Below are 21481 nucleotides of genomic sequence, written 5' to 3' on the forward strand. Positions count from 1 at the left end.
TCCCCTCCCTAGAGGACTTTGTTGATAATGATCTAGACGAGATGCTACTTTGTCCTGTTAGAGTGCTGCAGTACTATCTAAAGAGGACTTGACATCTCCAGCCTGAGTGTCGATGACTTTTTGTTAGTACTGGCTCCTCCAAGAAAGAAGTTTCCAAGTACACAATTTCTTTTTGGCTTCATGAGATGATCAGGAGGGCAAACTCTGCAGCTGGTGAAGACAACACCGGTATCTTCTGCCTGAGAGCTCACGAAGTCAGGGGCATTGGTGCAACCTTCGTATTCCGGAAGAATCTGTCGGTTCCCCAGGTAGTGAAAACAGGGGTGTGGTCTTGATTGACCACCTTTACGTCATTCTATCTTTGGGACATTGCCCACAAGTCCTTGGGAACTTTTTCATTGGACTTGTGGTGGCTGCTCAACAAGTTGTGTAGCTTACCCAACTCCTCTAAAGGGTTAAAGTTAAGTATACCTTAGTTTTACCAGACCACTGAGCTGATTAACAGCTCTCCTAGGGGCTGGCCCAAAGGATTAGACTTATTTTACGTGGCTAAGAACCAATTGGTTACTTAGCAACGGGACCTACAGCTTATTGTGGAATCCGAACCACATTATAGCGAGAAATGAATTTCTATCACCAGAAATAAATTCCTCTAACTCTTCATCAGCCGGCCGCGGGAATTGAACTCCGGCCCATCGAGTGACAGTCTGAAGCTCAACCGGCTCGGCCAACAAAGGGCTATCAGCATCTCACCTAAGGTGTTCGGTTATGGAAGTGAGAGTGATTGTGTGAGTGATTGGCCTCTCCGCCACCTTCTTCCTCGTCATCCTTCTTTCTCTTCCTTCGGGCAGAGTGTGGGATTCGAGCTGATAAATGCTGGAACTGATGACCAATGCAGGCAAGTCTATACTTCAAGCATCCGTTCTGTTTTTCTGTCATTAGATTTACACAAGTAAACCCACTCCTTCTAACAAGGGGAGGAAGGAGACCCTGACAATAAGACAAACCCAGTACTCATATTTGTCTTACTGTCACCGACTTTAGATTCATCCTAGCCTATTTTCATATTAGGTTACATTTCCCTCACTCATTTGAAACGGCCCAGAAGTCTGACAATTGATCTTGCGGTTCATATACTCTGATCAGTATGTCGGAGGCACAGTACTCTTCCTCGCTCTGTCAGCCAGGAAGATAAACCCAGGTGTGGCGAACTCCAGTCGTTTCAGACTCACTCAGATTCCTCCCTCCAACTAGTGAGTCTTCCTGATGTAAAGGACCGAGGGTTTGTATATTGTGTAGGAACAAATGACAAATTTTTAAAGTAATTTGTATTTTTCCTTAATATACAAACCTGAGGTCTTTTACATTTCATGCCCAACTCATGCCACCCCTCAATCTGATACCTGGGCCAAAAGGCAAATCAGAATGTTTACATCCGGGCAGGCGGGACTCCCGCCTACCGAACAGTAGTGTAACTGCCTAACCACCTTGTCAAAAGTTTAACGGCCGTTTCCAGCTTTGCTGAAAGTAATTCCTAATGTAAAGGGCCTCAGGTTTGTATAGTTAGGAAAAATATAATTTTATATAAATAACTTAGCAAGTAATTACATAGCTATAGTTTCTTCTTGCATGGCAGCTTAAATTAAAAAATTCGCGAGTAACTCTACAAAGTTTAGTGCAGGTGACTGGTCTTGCCCCACTAATGGGAATACCAGGAACGATTTAGCAGACAACCTCATTCTGTTTCTGCCACGCTCGAGTAAACACTGAGTGTCAATGGCAGCTTTGTTCTTAAATTTGCCGGTTGGAAACTGGATTTCATTGAAGTATTATTGCTGATTTCAGGTAGCCTTCAAGCCTACAGCTTTCAGGGTAAGTATTTTATTGTTTTGTTATTAAGATCTGATTCAAGTTTATCATATTTCACCACGGTAGCGATTTCACAATCAGTGGTTTAACTCCGGTAGCGTAGTTTACTGCGCTGCCACCCTTACTGGCTAACATAATAAACGTAAGCATTGTGTTCTTTGCTGAACCAATATTTACAATAATGAATTACTTATCTTCAAGTCTCAATTAGTGTTTGTTAGGATTTGAGACATGTCCGTATGATGATGCTCTTTCGTGTACTCCTACTGTTTTCGGTAAAGGTTAACTTTCCTCTCCCGAATAGCATAATAACGTAATACTGTATTGTGTTCGCTACCAGGCCAACTTTTTTGTTAGTGACTACATATCTGAAAGTCTCTATCACTGGTTGGCCCGAGGTAGAGGGTTGAGAATACAGGTGGCTAAACATTGTCTTTATTGGTTATAGTGCTGTTACATCTTGGTACAATAGACAGGGCTTCCTCAATCCCAAACCACAGCCACCCAAAATGCATCAGTCATAAGCAGAGCTTCGACTTGCGCAATATAATACACAAGACTTAATACGTAACAGTTTCAGTGTTTGATAGGATTTGAGATACGCCTGTATGAGGGTACTTGGTATACTTCGAACTATGTCGGTAAAGGGTAACTTTTCTTTTTCCGAGTAGCATAAAAACTTAAATATTGTGCTCGCTACCTTGTTTACTGAGTAGCGTAATATAACGGAAATATTGCTTTCTCCACTGATCCAGTATTTTCAGTAAGGAATACATATCTGCAATCTCGAATTATGTTGGTCAGGATTTGAGATGTTTGTATGATGGTACTGTGTACTTGACAACATTTGTCCGTAAAGAATTAATTGAACATCTTATTATTACACTATTATTTGCAGAGAACTGAAAAGTGTAAGGGCAGGAATGCAGTAGGAGAAAATTGTGCTTAGTGTTTTGGTTACAATGAGCTTTAGCAAAGAAGACGTTCTCGACAGCCAAGAACCGTGCTCTGGTACTTGCTTCAGCAGTACATATGCTAAACAAAGATGACACGAATTGTGAAGAGTTCCACATTTTTTTAGCTCATACTAAGAGTGCCCAGTAGCACTTGGCAACTCCCAAGTTACTAGCTCGCCTGGTGCTAACTGCAGAGCACTGGGCATCACTATCGGGCTGGCCCTCCTGCCATTATTATCCACTTGCTCCCATGCCTGGCTCCCTTGCTTCCTTCCCATACCATTGCCAGTCTTGTATCTGGGTTAACAGGCGTTAACCTTGTAATAATAGTGAAGTGGTGTGCGGTGGAGGAGGTGGCTACTTGTCCCTTGATGCTCCTAGACAAAGGTTACTGTCAGACTCCCATGCACCAGGGAGGAGGCATACTGAAAGTCCAAGGGAGGTTGGGGGCTTTACACACAGGTAGTCGCCACCTCAGTCAAGCCTGTTGCCAGTCCCAGGTATTGACAGATAGCCACTGGAAAGGCGTCTTACTGAATGTGTAGTGAAGGGGTAGCTATCCGACTCCTTGGATCTCCTAAACCCAATCCCTGTCAGACTCCCATGCACAGGGAGGAGGCAAACTGAAGTCCATGAGAGTCCGGAAGGGTTTGCCCCTAGGTAGTTGCCCCTTAGTTGAGCCTGCTGTCCGCAGGTGTCAATGGACAGCCATTGTAAAGGCATCCATAGAGATGTACTTATTGAAGTTTTTCTAGCCATCGGTTAACTCCTTTGCTGCAACGCCAACCAGAGGCATGCGGAATGCCAGTATTGGTGCCAAGCGGAACTTAAGCGCTCAAGCTTCCAATAGCGCCTGAGTGCCCTATGGTGTCAGAGCTTGTCTTCATGTAGAGCTTCCAGCACCAGCTCTCATGCAGCTGGTGCCTGCCTACTAGTGGCTGATGCCAGTCACTCTTTAGCTTGGCGCCTGTCTCTTCTAATAACTGTTTTTCTTTTTTGAGCACAGTTTCCAATTGAACGGCTCTTCAAGTGTCCTTCAGTATCGGACTCCTTCCTCTGAGTACCATACAACCTCTCTCAGGCAGTTTTGTCTCTTTTCAGCCTGTTTGACCTTCTCCTAGAGTTCCAGATGGGCCGAATTGCTCCCTTTTTTGACATCAATTAGTGTCTCAAAGCACTGTCCTTTGCAGACAGGGACTTTAGTGTATGAATTTATGAGCTTGCTGAAGAAGGATATCACCTCTACAGGGAGTTGGGAGTTTGACTTTGGTTTTTTAAGGGAGCAAGACAAGTGTTTTTCGTCCTTCCCTTCCTCTGATGCTTAGACAGAATTAGTCCTCCTGGTTGAAGTTCTCGTCAAGATTTTGAAGTAAGGGTCTTTCTTGACTGACATCAGGAGCAAGGACTGAAAAGATAGGAGTCTTTCAAGTGTTGCCAAGAGACATCGTTTCACAACCACTTTCAGACGACATACATCCTTGGCCATGTTTTCCTTTGGTATGACGATATCTTCCCTCCTGAGCATTCTTTTATGGAAAACTTTTCTTGTACTCTAGGCAGAAGGAAGCACCATGAACCCTCTCTCTAGTGGCGCTCATTCCAGAGCTCTTGATCTTCTTCAGAGCTCCTGACACCAGCTTAAAGGTGCCTGGTGCTGAATCCTGAGTGCCTGACACCTGTTCTAGAGTGCTCGGCTCTTTTTAGCCAAACTAGGCTTCCACTGCTGAACGCCTAGTAGCTGTTCACAATTTTTTTTAGAGCATTGTGTTGGACTGCAGCAGAAGTCGTCACTCCTGGTTTTGTTCAAGACCGTTGTTACCCATGGCCAGACTTTTGTGTACCTTGTGGACTTTCCAAGTTCCTATAAGCGTGTCAGATATTAGTTTTGAACAAAGTACAGCTCCACACTTGTTGTCAGTTTGTATGAGGTGTCATCGAGTCCACACTAGGCATTATCGTGCTAAGAAGTCGATCCTGCCCTGATGGCCATGTGCCCGTGGCTGTCAATTATTGACGGTCGGCAAATACTGTAGTCCACTTACTTGTCTGCGAGTCTGCACGAGGTTCTACAAGTTTGTTCTCTTGCAGAGAGCAACCGAACAGTCCTGTTGTCCATTCTCCAGGGCGATTGGGTGGAGTTCCTGGGTCTGTAGGATACTTCATTTCGTGTCCACATTCAAACTTCAAAAGATATCTCAGACCCATCCTACAAGACAGGGTCTTCAAGTGCGAGAATTTGGGCTTCAACATCTACAGCATAAGACTTCTCTCAAGTCCTCGCCCTGCCTACTTTTGTCTTCCGTTCTGACCATGAACTTCTTCCTGTCCCACAAGACCAATAGGAACAAAGAATCATAACTGGACTCCACTTTTTTTTTTTCCCCCAAAGACCTGGTTTTCAGTTGGAACTACGGTGGTATCTGTCCGAATTTAGACTTTTGGAAGAAGTCCCTCATCATGAGACTAGTCTTAGACTGCTTCTAGTAGAGGGAACCCACTTGGGGAACTGGGAAATTTCCAGGAAATGTCCCCGGGGGAATGAACCTTCACATGTATGCCAGAGAGCTGAGAGCCATTCGCTTAAGACTTCAGTTCTTCTCGACCCTCACTTACTCCTAGACTGCGGTATTCCTTTAGACAAGATCACAGTCCTTACTTTTTTACATTAGCTCTTGCCACCAACCAACAAAGGGGTTTTTCTGCAGACAATAAATCGAGTTTTTTCTAGTCCAGTGGAATTTCTGGCGGTTGAACTGAGCCATCAGAAACTCACTCTTACTCTTGAGTGGACCTTGAATCCCCTGAACTGTCGGGTTATGTGCTTCTTTGGGGCAGGCTGATCTTGACTGCCACCTTAAAGGAATCTTCTAGTCTGGGCAACAGACACCTTACTGCAAGATCGTTCCAACCTGGATCTTTAAGCTCTTCCACCATTTGACATGGTCAAGGAAGGGCTGAACTTTCTCAGGCTCGTCATAATGTTACGATGTTCTTTGTACCCCGTTCTGAACCATAATTTATGGTTCCTGAATTGCTACAGTTGATTGGTGGACTCCAAAAATCCTGCTGTTATTGGTTTCTTCTCGAACAGCCTCACTTCAAGAGACACCACCAAGGGTGCTAAGCTTTTACGCGGACAGGCTTTGGGATGTCCAGGTGCCTGTCAGGAAGAAGGGGCTTTTTTCAGAGGTGCTACAAGAGACATTTGAAAGATGCAAACATCTTTTAGCTCACTCTGCCAATTAGCCTTCATGCATATACGCCCCTGACATCCATCCTACAATTGACCTACTGGAAGTGTAATCGATTTTCGCTTCCCACCTCTTTAGAAAAGTTTAAACTGTGTTAAAATTTTTTGCAGTATCTTGTGATTATTAGTACCTGGCTTGGCATCGCAGAAGGAAGCATAGGATTTTCTCCTACTTATTTCAGTGCAGGTGGCAGTGTTATCTGGTTGTTTTATTGTGGTACTGCACCCAGGGTAAGGGCTCTTTTTGAAGTTTGCTAACCTTCGGTTAACTCCTTCACTAGCCATCGGTTCTCCTTCACTGCAAAGTTCCCACTTAAATAGCATACGCACCTGACTATACCACCACGTCGCTACAGTTGAGTAACAACCAGAGGCAGTTTTCTACTGCAGGCTCTCTAACTAATAAGGAACAACAAGCATTGTTTTCAATGCCAGCAACTTCTTCTATTTGAAATTCATTACGTGTTAATGTTTTGGAGTAGAGTGTGTCCATGTATCCCACTCCTGTCAATGTGGGAATCAGGTATGTAATTACTTGGTAAGTTACTTATATAAAAATGAAATTTTTATGGTAAAATAAAGTTTTATATATACTTACCAAGTAATTACATGATCGGAGCCCTTCCACTTCCCCTCTGATGGACATATGGCATAAACAGAATGAAGTTGTCTGCTAAGTCGTTCCTGGTATTCCCGTTAGTGGGCAGGACCAGTCACCTGCACTAAACTTTGAAGCGTTACCCTTGAATTTTTTTAATTTAAGCTGCTGTGCAAGAGGAAACTATAGCTATGTAATTACATGATAAGTGTATATAAGACTTTATTTTATAAAAATACCATATTACTTTGAAAGTTTGTGATTTCAGTTAATCTGTACTCGGACTTTTAGTGGAAGTATTATACAGTATGTAGTGCCATTTGTAGTTTAAGAATATGGTGCACAGTACTTATTTTACTTAGGGATAAAGCACAGTAGGTATTGTGCTACTTTATTTATGAGTTTGTTTTGTCTTTTGCAGTTAGTGTATCTGATATCACATACAAGATCACCTCATTTCAAGTAAGATTACATTTGTGAAAAATGTGTCAGATGTGGAAAGGCTTAGGATACTAGAGCAGTATGGCATTCAGGGGGTTTATGAATGGGAGCATCAAGAGATATATATTTCCTCTCACTACCAGCAGAACTGCCTTCTCCCAGTTGACTGCTTCTCATTCAAAGTTGATTCCTGGGGTTCGTGGTGTAACATGTAAGGTAGGAACAATGGCTCTGTCTTTCTCAAATACTTCTTAATCACTAGCTGTGGATTAGATACGAGATACAGTGCACATTTACATTTGGGATTATGATATAGATGAGTAAACGTTGTGTGTGAAGGCTGTAGTATGTTGTTTTAGTCAAGGTAGCTACTTAGCAGTTTGTCAAATCTTTTCTCGTAGGAATAACATGTTGGAAAAAGTCACTTGTGATGTTACAGATTGACTTGTAACTGCATTGCACCATGGTAATAGCCTTTTTGTCTTATTTCTACAGTCCTTGAACTGTGTGTAATAGAATTTATCAGTACAGTGGATGTTATGTGTTTTTGTACTTTTTTTTTTTTTAAGAACTTATTTCTACAGTCCTTGAACTGTGTGTAATAGAATTTATCAGTACAGTAGATGGTATGTGTTTTTGTACTTTTTTTTTTTTTTAAGAACTTACCTGTATTGTTTTGATGCAGTTAGAGAAGTAATACACTCTAATATTTGCATATTCCTTTTCTACTGGTGCAGACCACTATAAGTAGTCATTTAATTTTTTTTTTTTTTTTTTTCATTTAACTCTAACCCCAGCTGTATTGCAATGTGTACTTTACTCTTCATCCATTCGCTTTGCTGTTCTCTTGCCTGGCAGTTAAGCTTTAACCTTTTCTAACTACATTTTTTATCAGTCAAGAACAAATCCTTTCATATAAGTAACTTACCAAGTAATTACATAGCTATAGTTTCACCTTACTTGGTGCTTAAATTTAAAAAGTCATGGTAGCTCTTTTATTGTTTTTGTATAGTTGACTAGCCCTGCCCACCATCAGGGAACAATAGGAACAACAAAAGAGAGGAGCTCAATTTATTTCTGTTGGCCACCAATGCAACATCTGACGTATGCAGTGCTTATTATGGTTTTTTTCATTGGTATTTTGGTCGAATTTCTCCGGGATTCAGTGAAGTACTCTTGCATTTGTGTAGCCTTCAAGCTTGTTAGCTTTAGTCAGATTTTCTAACTGTTTTTGGATTTAATTATGTCGAACTCTAGCTCTCCCAGTATTCGTTATTCTAGCAAAGGATGCAAGACTAGACTCACGAAATCTGCTTATGATTCAGATACAGTTTGTTCTAATTGTAGGGGGCAAGTATGTATGAAAGATCAAAGGTGGTGAATGCAAGGGCTGGGATGATAGGAAATGGAAGGTTTTGCAATTTCAAGCTTTAGGTAGCCTAGAATCTAATCCTAGTAATGTAGATGATACAGGCAGTCCCTGGTTAACGGCGATCTGGTTTTATGGCACTTGTTTAGTGACAAAAATTGGCAATTTTCATCACCGAAAATCACCGATTTCCACTAATTGGCGCCACTACGTACCTAAAAGAGGCGCCGAAAACCAAAAATCGGCGCCAAGAAACCCCGAAAATCACTGAATACAGTAAACCCCCCATATTCGCGGTCTCATAGTTTGCGGACTCACCTATTCACGGATTTCTCTATGGAACAAATATACTCTTTATTCGCTGAAAATCCGCCCATTCACGGTATTTTTCACTGAAAAATATTCACTAATTACTCTATTTTCATCTCATTTTCATGACTAAATGCACTTTTTGTGATAAAACTATTAAAATACTCAGGTAGTGCTTGAGTTACAATAGTTCACCTTACGATAATTCGATTTGCAATGGGGTAAGCAATTAATACCGATACAGCAATATTTATAAAATATTTTTTGGTACATTGTGGGTTATTGTGGTTTGGGATTGGGGAAGCACAGTCAATTGTAGCAAGATGTAACAGCACTATAACCATTAAAGCCAATGTTTAACCATCTGTATCTTAACCCTCTACCTCAGGCCATCCTGTAATAGATACTTTCAGATATGTGTTTACTACCATAAATGTCAGACAGGTAGCAAACACAATATTTACGTTATTATGCTACAGTATTCGGAAAAGGAAAGTTAACCTTTACCGAGAACAGTTGAAGTACACAGAGTATCATCATACAGACATGTCACAAATCCTAACAAACATTAATTGAGACTCACGGAAAGTAATTCATTACCGTAAATATTGCTTCAGCAATGAATGCTTTGTTTACGTTTACTCTATTATGTTAAACGGCAAAGGTGGTATTGCGGTAAACTGAGCTACCAGTAGTTAACCCATTTGATTGCGAATTTGCTTTTGTAGCCAGCAAAATATGATGAACTTGAATCAGATCTTAATAACAAAGGTTGTCTGCTACGTTGTTCCAGGTATTCCCGTGAGTGGGTGGTACCAGTCATCTGCACTAAACTTTGAAGCTTTACCTGCAAATTTTTTAATTTAAGCTGCTGTGCAAGAGGAAACTATAGCTATGTAATTACTTGGTAAGTTACTTATATAAAACTTTATTTTCGCCAACAAAAAGGCTGAACGTCGTGCAGAGTCGATGAGACCGGAGAAGTCTCTCTTGGAGGAGGCATTGACTCCCTAAGAAGAACCTTTCCCCGGTGACATGTGACAGGTATCTCCTGCGAGTTAACCTAGAAGAAGGAAAGGCGAAGGAGGCCTTACCCTGCTCTCTCTTCGCAAAGAGCCAATCTCCAGCCTCTTTAAGGGCTTTCCTTGAAGAGGAAGAAAGAACCACCTTGTGGAGCTGAGCACTGACATCAGTTTGGTTCCTCATTAAGAAAGTCAAGGCAGGCGAGACTGGGGCAGCTGGCACAAAAAAACGAAGGAAGGCTTGCCAGGAAATACCTAAGAAGAGCTGCATATGCTGAGGGGGCAGGCTCTTGGTCTAACTCCTCTTCGTCGGAGGAGACTGGAGACACAGGCGAGTCCTTCGTCAGTCTAGATAAAGCCAGAGCTTTCCGCAATAGGCCCATGATATTGGCCAATTGACGTTTGATGGGAGCCAAGGACGGATCATCCACAGCAGGCGCAAAAAAACCAAAGTTGTAACTCGATGCTGAAGAGAAGGAGCAGGGGCTCGAAAGATGGCGCCGAGCGCTTGGCAACTGGCACCTAATGCTTGGGAGCTGGTGCTGGGCACTCGTAAGTTGGCGCCAGGCGCTTTGGAGTAGGCAACGGACGCTCGTGAGATGATGGGCGCCAGGAAGAAAGACATTGGGCGCCTCTTGGTGCTCAGGTGCCTGGGAGCCAATTACTGGAGATCCATAATAGAACGATCAAAAGGAACATTCTGTGGGCTGTCCCATGTGCTGCAGGACGGTTGAGGGCTGCGAGGTCATTCCTTAAACTGCTTACAGGGCAGCGGAGAGGAGAGGACAGCATTGTCTGCATGTCTCTTCAGAAGGTGTACTCATCAGGGATGCACCATCGACACCTCTTGTCAGGACTGGATTCCTCAGAATCAGAGGACAACTGACGCACGTGCACTGAGATGCCTTCCAGTGGCTGTCTGTCGAAGCCTGGGTACGCACAACAGGCTCGACTGAGTGGGCGACTACCTGTGGGCAAACCCCACCGGCCTCCCTTGGACCTCAGGTGTGTCTTCTCCCAGGTTCAGGGAAGTATGACAAGAACCTTCATCTAGGAGAACCAGCAGGATGAGCAGCCACTTTCTCCACTTGCACAACACTCTTATCACTACACACATTTTCTTGATGCACTTTGTCCTTCAGGGATGGTCCTAACTTGGCCACAAGTGTTCACAACCAGGTTTAACTTGTGATTGAATCTAGATTCAAGACTGGCAATGGGATCGCAGTTAGAAGCTTGGGGGCCAGGTATGGGAGTAGGTGGTACAAAAGTAGGAGGGTGGTGATAGGAGACAAAACAGGAACAGGGGAAGGAGGAATAGTAATAAAGGCAGTCCCTGGTTATCGGTGGGGGTTCTGTTCTGAGGGAGTGATAATAACCGAAAATTGCTGCTACAGTAAACTCCCTGTATTCGTGGGGGGTGCGCACCATATCCCCCTGCAAATAGGTAGAGCCCACGAATACTTAGAACCCTTCTAAGTTTTGATAGTTCAAACACACAAAAAAAATATAACACAAAAAAAATAAAAATTCTTATACAGATGTTATCCTACTTACGATAGGGTTAGGTTCCAAAAAAACCCATCGTTTGTTGGAAAAAACGTATCTCGAATATAACCTAGCCTACACTATAAAGTATACGCTCTAAATACACGGTATAGTAATTATTAATATCAGCTAATTCTGGAGGTTCATGCAGAGGGACTTATGATAATTCAGTACAAAGAGAAATTGAATAACAAACAAGAATTAGCTTAGCCTACACTATGGTATATCGTATACATGTACGGTAGCGTAGCCTACATTATACTGTACTGTAATTCACATATCGTATTTTACAAACATCAACATAACGAATATGCATCTTTTCCATGGATCTTTTAAAATGTTATGCCTTAATTCACTGTGTCCAATAATATTGCATATGTATTCTTATATTGCTTTTGTATTAAAAATTGCGATCATCACGATCAGTGTTTTGGTTTGGAAATTGTTTATGTGGTGTTTATTTCGCCGCATTTAACTCAGTTTAGAGCGCTTTTCTTGCTTATAGTTAGCGTAAATGAATCTCTAGATACTTTATTTATATGGGGCAAGGTTATTTTTTGTTATATTGTACGAAGCGTTTTTAAGTCGAAATATAACTTAATTACATCTCGTGAAACTAATTTTGCTGTTTTTTCGTTAATAGATGATGTTGGCCACTTGGGAGCGTTTGTTGTGTATAAAAAGAATCAAGATTCTGTTCGCTATTTTCACTTGATTTCATCATAATACGAGATTTATGTATTTATCGTTTATTGGCGTAAAAATAGCAGTAATGTGTTCTTTCATGCCCAGTGGTTTTGATTAAAATACTTTCTCTCCGATTTTAATTACGGTCAAGTTTCATCCATGTTGCTGATGCACGATAATTTATAGTCATTAGCATCTTGAACATTGTTTTCACAGCTTCAGCTACAACTTGCAGCATAAATTTAGCAGTACAGTAAACCCCCTGTATTCGCGGTCTCAATGTACACGGACTCACGTATTCACGTATTTCTCTGTGGAATGTACCTACCCATTATTCGAGGAAAATTCGCCCATTCACGGTATTTTTCACTGAGGAATATTCACTAATTACTGTATTTGCATATAATTTTCATGACTAAATGCACTTTTTGTGATAAAACTATTAAAATATTCAGCTATAAGCATTTTTAGAGGGTTTTTTTGTGTTTAAACTATCAAAATAGGCAGTTCTAAGTGTTTTTAGCAGGGTTTTAAGTATTTGCAGATTTTTGCTATTCGCAGAGGGGTGTGGTACGCATCCCCCAGGAATACGGGGGGTTTACCGTAAATTTCCTTGCCGATCTTTTAGCCATACCGAATAAGGGTACATGTATAATGTAAAAATATATCACTCCTATTCTAATTAATGTCATTTGTACTATAACCTATGGTAATTGTGTATTACCATACAATGGTTGAAATACAAGCAAAAGGGCTGTTGTTAACTGATTCGGTGATAAACAAAACAACAGTTTCTCGTTTGGTTGCTTATGGCTGTACGCATTTATGCAAGAGTATAACGTTACAAATAATACTCTTATCATTCTCTGTTACTTTTTTAACTAGAAGATGGGATAAAGATTTGGAGGAAAAGAAGCTGGTCTATTGTAATTTGGTCTCTCTCGCTGCCTTATTGTACGCTGCTGCCTGCGCCCATGCGAAATTTTGGAAATAGATCAGTGAAGGAAATTTTATCAGAATCTCCTACATTTTCAATAATACCAATTTTAATGTTGATGAGGAGCTGTGATGTAATTAATAAAATATAAAAGTAGGTAATAGAAATATGAAAATCCTTAGGTGTCTAATGAAGTTTAAAACAAGTAAATTTTAAAATTTTAATAAATTTATTTTAAATTTTAATATACCTTTTTAGTGAGTATACAATGAACCCCCCGTATTTGCGGGGGATGCGTACCGCCCCCCCACCCCCCACAAATAGCTAAAATCTGCAAATACTTAAAACCCCTCTAAAAACACTTAGAACTGCCCATTTTGATAGTTTAAACAAGAAAAACCCTCTAAAAATGCTTATACCTGAGTATATTAATAGTTTTATCACAAAAAGTGCATTTATTCATGAAAATTATATGAAAATACAGCAATTAGTGAATATTTCCCAGTGAAAAATACCGCAAATGGGCGAATTTTCCGTGAATAATAGTTAGATATGTTCCACAGAGAAACCCACGAATGCGTGAGTCTGCGAATCATGAGAACGCGAATACGGGGGGTTTATTGTATATGGAAACGTGAGTATAAATGTATTTATTGTGTGAGTGTGTCCCAGTATGAGAGCGTTTGCCTTTGTGCAGGTTTTAATTTTATTTTCATTCATTCGTCACTATATCGAAAGACCTATTTGATCCTAGTGCTAGGCTTCTAGCCTAGACCTGTCATTTCATCCAAATCCTTCGGGCCAACCCTGTGAGAGGTGATAGTCAGCTCAGTGGTCTGGTTAAACTGTTTTTTAATAATAATAATGAGGGTACAGTGTACCTGGAGTACCCACTAATCTTAGTGGATGGGTTGTGGTTTTTTCAGTGTAGGTGACAGCATTGTCTGGTTGTTTTTGATGTTGGTACTGTGCCCAGGGCAGGGGTACTTGTATATGCTTTGCTAACCATCAGCCAATCCTCCGCTGCAAGGCTCCCACTTCAGTAGAAGCGACCCATGGCTCAACCGCCACACCACTACAGGTTAAGATGAACACCAGCCAAAGGCAGTACTCTCCTGCAGTGGCTCTCTTACCAAGTAAGGAAACGACAGACGTATCAATGCTGGCAAAATTTCTATTTTTAAGTCATTACCATGCCTTAATGTTTTGGAGTAGAATACAGTATGTCCATATATTCCACCCCCACTCAATGTGGGATTCAGCTATGTAATTACTTGGTAAGTTACATACTGTATATGAAAATGATATTTTCATAATAAAATTAAGTTTCATATATACCTACCAAGCACCCCATGTGAGGAGCGTATGCTGATATTAGATTTACTACTTTATCCCCTATTAATATTAGAAGCTTTAAAAGTCTATCATTTACTCTCTTTAGTTCTACCACTTTTTCCTTCCAGTTGTTGCTTATTATAATTCCAACTCTATTTCTTCCCTCTCGTGACCCGCTGTAATAAAGCTTATACTTATTTCCTATCTCTCTAGTTCCACTCCCTTTCCACCTAGTCTTCTGCACACACAAGAAATCTATCCTCCTCCTCCTCTCCATCACATCTACTATCTCCCTCAGTCTTCCTGTTAAAGTACCAACGTTCCACGTACCTGGTCTAATCTTCCACTCTTTCACTAACCTCTTTGGCCGCACTCGTGAACCCTGCGGTACCCCTCGCCCATTTATCACGCCAGTAGGGGGATTCTGACACGCGTCGCTTACAGGGGACGCCCTAGCCACATTCATATTTCTTACAACATCAGGCATGGTTCATTGTTTGGCAAAGGGGTTTTTACAACCTCATGCCCTTGCTGTCATCAACCACAGTTATTGGCTGTGTGACTCGCCTTTGACCAAAAACTCCACCTGCAAGGCAGCAGCTTCCACTGTTATTGGCAGTGGACCTAGCCTTTTACTAAAAAGACTGCAAGGCAGCAGTTTCCAGTTATCGGCAATGGGCCTAGCCTTTTACTAAAGAGTGAGACTGCAAGGCAGCAGCTGTCCTTTTAGTCGCCTTTTACGACATGCAGGACCTACGGTGGTAGTATTCTTACACCCTTACCAGAAGATTGAAATGGTTACATTTGATGGGGGTCAACATTTCGCTGTATCTCAACGATTGGCTAATTCTCTCCCAGTCGAAGGACAAATGTGCAGAGGACCTTCACAAGACCCTTCTTCTCACCCAGGATTTGGGCCTCTTGATAAACTTTCCAAGGTCTCAACTGACACCTTCTCAGGGGATAGCTTATTTGGGGATGAGGATAAACTCACAGATTTTTCGGGTTTTTCCCTCCCCCCAAAGGATAGACTCGTGCCTTCAGAAGGTAGACAAATTTCTCTCCCTTCAGTCCTGTTCTGTGAACAGCTAGATGAGCCTGACTCTCTCGTCCATGGATCAGTTCGTGTCCCTGTGAAGGCTACACATGAGAAACTTACAGTTCTCTCTGAAAATCAGTTGGAACAGAAAGAAATACCCGGATTCTTTTGTTTTTCCAACAGTGAAGAAATACAAGAGGACCTTGTTTGGTGAAAATCAAGAGACAAGCTCTCTCGAGCCCTGACCTAGTGTTTTATTCAGACACATCAGACCTAGGTTGGGGAGCCCTCCTGGGAGACAAGAAAGTCTCAGGCCTTTGGACTTCAGAGCAGAAGAAATGGCATATCAGTGTGAAAGAATTGACGGCATTTCACTGGGGATTGCAAGCATTTGCATCTGAAGTTCCGGGAAGACAGTGACCGTCCACTCAGACGACACCATGGCACTGTCTTGTGTCAAAAAATTGGGGGACTCATTCATTTACCGTTTGCGAGGCATCAAGAGCCCTGCTCATTTGGGCGGATCAGAATCAAACCCAGATCTTAACCAAGTTTATTCAGGGGAAATTCAGCTTGTTAGCGGATGAACTCGGCCGCTGAAAGCAAGTTCTCCCCACGGAATGCGCTCTGGACCCCCTAGTGTGCCTGGAGTTATGGAAACTGTGGGTAAGGCCATTTCTAGATCTGTTTGTGACCGCGGAGAACCATCATCTCCCTCTGTATTGTTCGCCAGCTCCAGATCCCCAAGCACGGGCAACAGATGCAATGCTTTTAGATTGATCGACCAAAGACCTTTATTGGAATGTAACAGTGACTCTAGTAGCCCCTTTCTGGCCAGCACAGGAATGGTTCCCGGACTTGTTGGAACTTCTCATGGATTTTCCAAGGCTGTTGCCTCAAAAACCCAAACTACTCAGACAACTACATTTCAGGCAGTTCCATCAGAGACTGTCCACTCTGGCTCTGACCGCGTTCAGACTTTCTACAGAATGGTACAAGCGAAAGGATATTCAAAGGCAGTTGCAGACACTATTGCCCATTGCAGATGGCATCCCTCGAGCAAACTTTATTAGGCCAAGTGGACAGTCTTCCATGACTGGTGTAGGAGACAGCATCTCATCTTCTAAGACGTCTGTGGCGGAGATGGGTGATTTCCTGCTCTACTTAAAGTCTTCCGAGAATATGCCTACCTCAGCCATTTAAGGCTACAAGGCAATGTTGAGCTCTATTTAGACATAGGGGTATAGATCTCTCTGCTAGTAAAGATCTATCTGATGTTATCGAGTTGTTCGACATGACCAAACAGAAAGAAGAAAGGCTAATAGCCTGGAATCTAGATGTGGTTCTTAAGTGGCTGTCACAACCACATTTTGAATCCCTGCGATCTATCTCTTTGAGGGACCTAACTAGGAAGACTCTGTTCCTAGTAGCATTTGCTACTGCCAAGCGGGTAAGTGAGCTACATGCTTTTGATAAAAAGATTGGATTCTCTCAGGGTAACACAATTTGGTCTTTTACCATAGGATTCTTAGCTAAAAATGAGACCCCTTTCAGTCCCTGGCCTCACTCACACATTATTAAAAGTTTAGTAGATATTCTAGGTCCGGAGGATGTAGAAAGAACTCTTTGCCCTGTAAGGGCATTGAAATACCATTTACTTAGAATGGAAAAGGTCTGTGGGTCTTCAAGCAACCTTTGGTGCTCAGTAAAGAATCCTCACCCTCTTTCAAAAAATGCTTGGCATTTTTTATGAAGGACCTTATTCTAGAGGCTCACTCACAGATTGAGGAGGATGTTTTACCTTTAGTGAAAGTAAAAGCACATGAAGTGAGGGCAGTAGCCAAGTCCCTGGCTTTTAGACATAATTTGTCTATCACTTCTATTATCCAGACAACATTTTGGATATGCAAATCGGTGTTCGCATCTCATTATTTGTGTGAAATTGAAACTGTTTATGAAAATTGCAGTAGAGGCAGTCCCCAGTTATCGGCGATCCAGTTGTACGGGGCTTGTCTAGGGACGAAAATTGGCAATTTTTGGCACCGAAAATCACCATTTTCCGCTTATCGGCACTGATAATTGGGTATTGGCACCCATACATACCTAACAGAGGCACTGATAACCGAAAATCTCTAATAATTTGGATTTTCGGTGCAGATAAGCACTGGAAATTCCCGATTTTCGGTTATCAACAATTTTCGGTTATCATCACACTGTCAGAACAGAACCCCTGCCGATAACCAGGGACTGCCTGTACCTTGGGTCCTATTTCAGTTGCTGGTATGGTGTTGGGAGGAGTGAAGGAAGTCTTCCTTCATCCCTCCTATTTTTTTCGCCTTGATTGATGGTGTCGAGTTGTAAGGGAGCCAGGCAATACTGTGTATTTGGAGTGCTCACCAGTTTTATCTGTTATTGGTTGGGTAATGGTGCTTTTAACATTTGGCAATAGGCGACTGTGTTTTTATTCTCTGGTTTTGTTTCGTGGTATGGCAATAGGAGACTGTTTTTATTCTCTGGTTTTGTTTTATTGTACTGTGCCCAGGCAGGGGCAACTTTGTTAATTCTGTGTGTGCAATCGGACACTCCTTCGCAGCAAAGAATCCAGCTAATGTAGTAGGCGACTCCTGGCTATACTGCCACGCCGCTATATGTTGAGATGAGCTCTATCCAGAGGCAGTACTTTCCTGTAGCAGCTGTCTCAACAGGTAAGGAACCAGCAAGCATTTTTACCAATGCTCGCAATACTTCTATTTCTTTTACATTACAATTTTTAATGTATTAGGATAGATAATCCATGCACCCCACCTCCTCCAACGTGCGATTCAGCTATGCAATTACTTGGTAAGTAGCTTATATAAAAATGACATTTTTATAATAGAATAAAGTTTTATATATACAGTACTTACCAGGTAATGACATAATCAAAGCCCTCCCTCCTCCCCTCACATGGTTAGGAAGGCATAAACATATTGGGTTTGTTTGCTGAGTTGGTTCCTCTCGTACCCTGAAAGTGGGCGGGGTCACTTGCCTAGCTAAAACAAGAGGAGCGCTACCACAAGTTTCAGCATTCTAGCTGCCGGTAAATAGAAACTAATAGCTATGTAATTACTTGGTAAGTATATATGAAACTTTATTTTATAAAAATGTCATTTTGCTTATCTGTATAAACCATTTTTTTTTTTGTTAATAAGATTCACTTCACCTACAATTGCACTTAGTAATTTTTTCTAAAGGAACTGCTAGTTTGTGACTGGTAATTCTGTGATGATTAGTATTACTTAAAAAATATGAAAGTGCAAGGAAAGTATTGAGTGACATACTGGCTGGGTGTTGTCTAGTTTATTACTGGTTCCTTACTGAATCAATGTACAGAATCTTCAAAGTTGTTATTGGCTGGTGCGAGCCGCAAAGTAGTTTCTACACACACACAAGGCAAAACAGAAATTATGTTTCAGACATCTGTGCTTGTTTACAGACAAACAGATGGTAAAACATATATCAATGGAAAGGCCAGGCAGTTCCACATATCAACATTTGCATGAGATTCAAGACAGATTAATGAATACAATGCAGTAGCATAATATATGTGAAGTGGCGAGACGTTTAGCATCTTCACAAACCGAAACAAACATACAGTTTGATACAGAAGATTCAGTAGAACATTATGAGTACATGATTGGAATGCTTGCATGGCAATGCAAGTACAGTAGTGGTAATTGTACATGAATCGAGACAACAGTGGTTAGAGAGAAACAGACAGGAACATTGTATGGTAGAAGTTGCATTCCTTCGAGTGCTCCCCTCCAGCTGACGCACCGGGGGGAGAGATAGAAAGGGGGATGCTTCGTCTTGTTTTGTCCGATGGATGACTCACACACACCTGTGCCTGTAAGTCTCTTACAAGAGTACTAAAGAATTTGAGATATATTCATTCTCAATTCAAGGCATACAGACAGCCTCATGGTAGGTTCTTTTGCTTGGTAGTTTGAATCAATGTTTGTTTTCATACATACATTATAATCTAAATCTCCATTATTATTGAGCACAGTAATGCCTAACTGTTTAACGGGTATAATAAACCCCCCGTATTCGCAGTCTCACGATTCACGGACTCAGATATTCGCGGGGTTTTCTGAAATTTATTCGTGGGAAAACTAGCCCATTTGCGGGGTTTTCTGTGGAACATATCTATAAAAGTATTTGGGGGAACTGCCTTTTTGTGGATGCAGATTTTTTGTCTTTTGCATATAGCAGTATTCTGTATTTTCATATTATTTATTGTATAGCATAATAGTAATAAAATTGAATAATAATAATACGTAATACTACACTGGGTACGTGAAATGATAATAAATAATAAGATTAAATCATACGGGTACTCATAGGTGATGAATGTTGATTATAGATGATGATGATGAAGATGTAACTCCTTTGCTTTGCTGTGCAGTCATATCTCACCTCAGGGCACCTCTTCACCTTCTTCAGAAGGTGCTTTGTCACGGGTTTCGGGAGGCGCTGTCGTGGTAAGGTATTTGAACATGGCAACAAAGTGGTACAGTAGGGCTGCATGATCTCATTAATGGTATTGGAAATATCTGTGGCCCTTTCTTCATTATTATCCAGTGCCTTTATCATTGTCTGCAGCTGCCTGACTTTCTTAATAAATTTGTACAGACCATGAAATTGTTCAATATCCTGGTTCATGAGTGGGATAGTAAAGAGGGTGACAAGTTCTCCAAGAATGGCCTCCCCAAGTATTTTACCTTGTTCATGCTCAGTGCAGGTGACTGCCCTTAATGTCACGCCCATTACACTTCTTCATGACTTTTGCCCTCTCTTAACATAACAATCATATCTACTTTCTTCTCACCAGTCATTAACTGTAACGTCATCTAGTGCTTAGGCTCTTTGCCAGAGGCCTTAGAAGAAGCAGAGCATTTAGAGGACATCTTAATGCATGATTTCAAAAAGTATTCTTAGTCCATAGTACTGTACACACAAAACACAGAAACAAGAGATAGCAATGAACCAAGTTGTATTGGGTCATTTGCCGCTACAGTCCATAGTACTGTACACACAAAACACACAAACAAGAGATAGCAATGAACCAAGTTGTATTGTGTCTTTTGCCGCTACAGTATACGCACAGTACTATTGCATGTACATGTACTAACATTGATATTCTGTGCATACAGTACAGGCAGTCCCCGGTTATCATCGGAGTTCCGTTCACGACAGTGTGACGATAACCGAAAATCGGCGCTAACTGAAAATCAGCGATAATAGCACTGATTCCTGGTTATCGGAGCTGATAACTGGTAATCAGCGCTGCCGATAACCGGCGATCAGCGTTGATAACCGGTTATCAGTGATGATAACCGGGAATTGGTGTCGAAAATCCGTTTATTGTCGTCGCTAGACAAGCGCCATAACACTGGATCACCAATAACCGATGCTGCCGATAACAGGGGACTGCCTGTACTGTACATTTTATTAAATGTTTTGTTAAGATGATTTTTAAATATTACATACAAAAAGTGTTTTAGGATGATACGTAGTACCACAGGTAGTACGTGGAGCATATATAAAATACATAAGATAACAGGAATAGCAGGGTACATATGTTTACGTCTGCGGTACGTAGCATTTTCATGTACGTACTAAGTATATATTCATGACTACTGTAAGTACATTTTGTATGATGAAAAAAGATTGACTAATTTTCAAACATTACAGTACTGTATTGTAATATATTAATGTAAACACAGCAAAATTTCAATAACATATATTTGTTTTTCTTAAAAAGTGCTTCTCCCAAGCCACCTTTCTGCAAATACAAGGAACTTGAGATGCTGGATGCTGTCTACCCAGAACCAATGATACTCGACACACTATTGGCTGTCATTTGCAAAGCAGCCAATCCAGGAGTGCCATTCATTTCCTTGGCGCTCATTGGCTGTTCACTTGGCATTGATTGGCTGAACACTCAAGACCAACTCGCTTACATGGAATTCTGGGAGACTGCATGTACGGTGTCCTTCTCAGTTCATGCGTAGTCATAGCATCTTCTGATCGGGTGAAATCATGGATCTTTGTGTGTGGGTTCTTAATACTTCTAAGG

General features: G+C 41.4%; 1 protein-coding gene across 6 annotated transcripts in view; it reads left to right on the forward strand.

Annotated features, from left to right (window-relative positions):
- HisRS (histidine--tRNA ligase) overlaps positions 1-21481 on the forward strand; it is a 126880-nt gene that overhangs the window by 38412 nt on the left and 66987 nt on the right. For 2 of the 6 annotated variants that reach the window (XM_067091783.1, XM_067091792.1), the window contains exon 2: positions 7095-7330. The exons of the other annotated variants lie outside the window; for them this stretch is intronic. In XM_067091783.1, the coding sequence (XP_066947884.1) occupies positions 7196-7330 (135 nt within the window). In that variant the 5' untranslated portion in view covers positions 7095-7195. The remainder of the gene's footprint in view (positions 1-7094; positions 7331-21481) is intronic. 6 annotated transcript variants of the gene reach the window in all.

The sequence above is a fragment of the Macrobrachium rosenbergii genome, chromosome 4 (assembly GCF_040412425.1).
Source record: "Macrobrachium rosenbergii isolate ZJJX-2024 chromosome 4, ASM4041242v1, whole genome shotgun sequence".
Lineage (NCBI taxonomy): Eukaryota > Metazoa > Arthropoda > Malacostraca > Decapoda > Palaemonidae > Macrobrachium > Macrobrachium rosenbergii.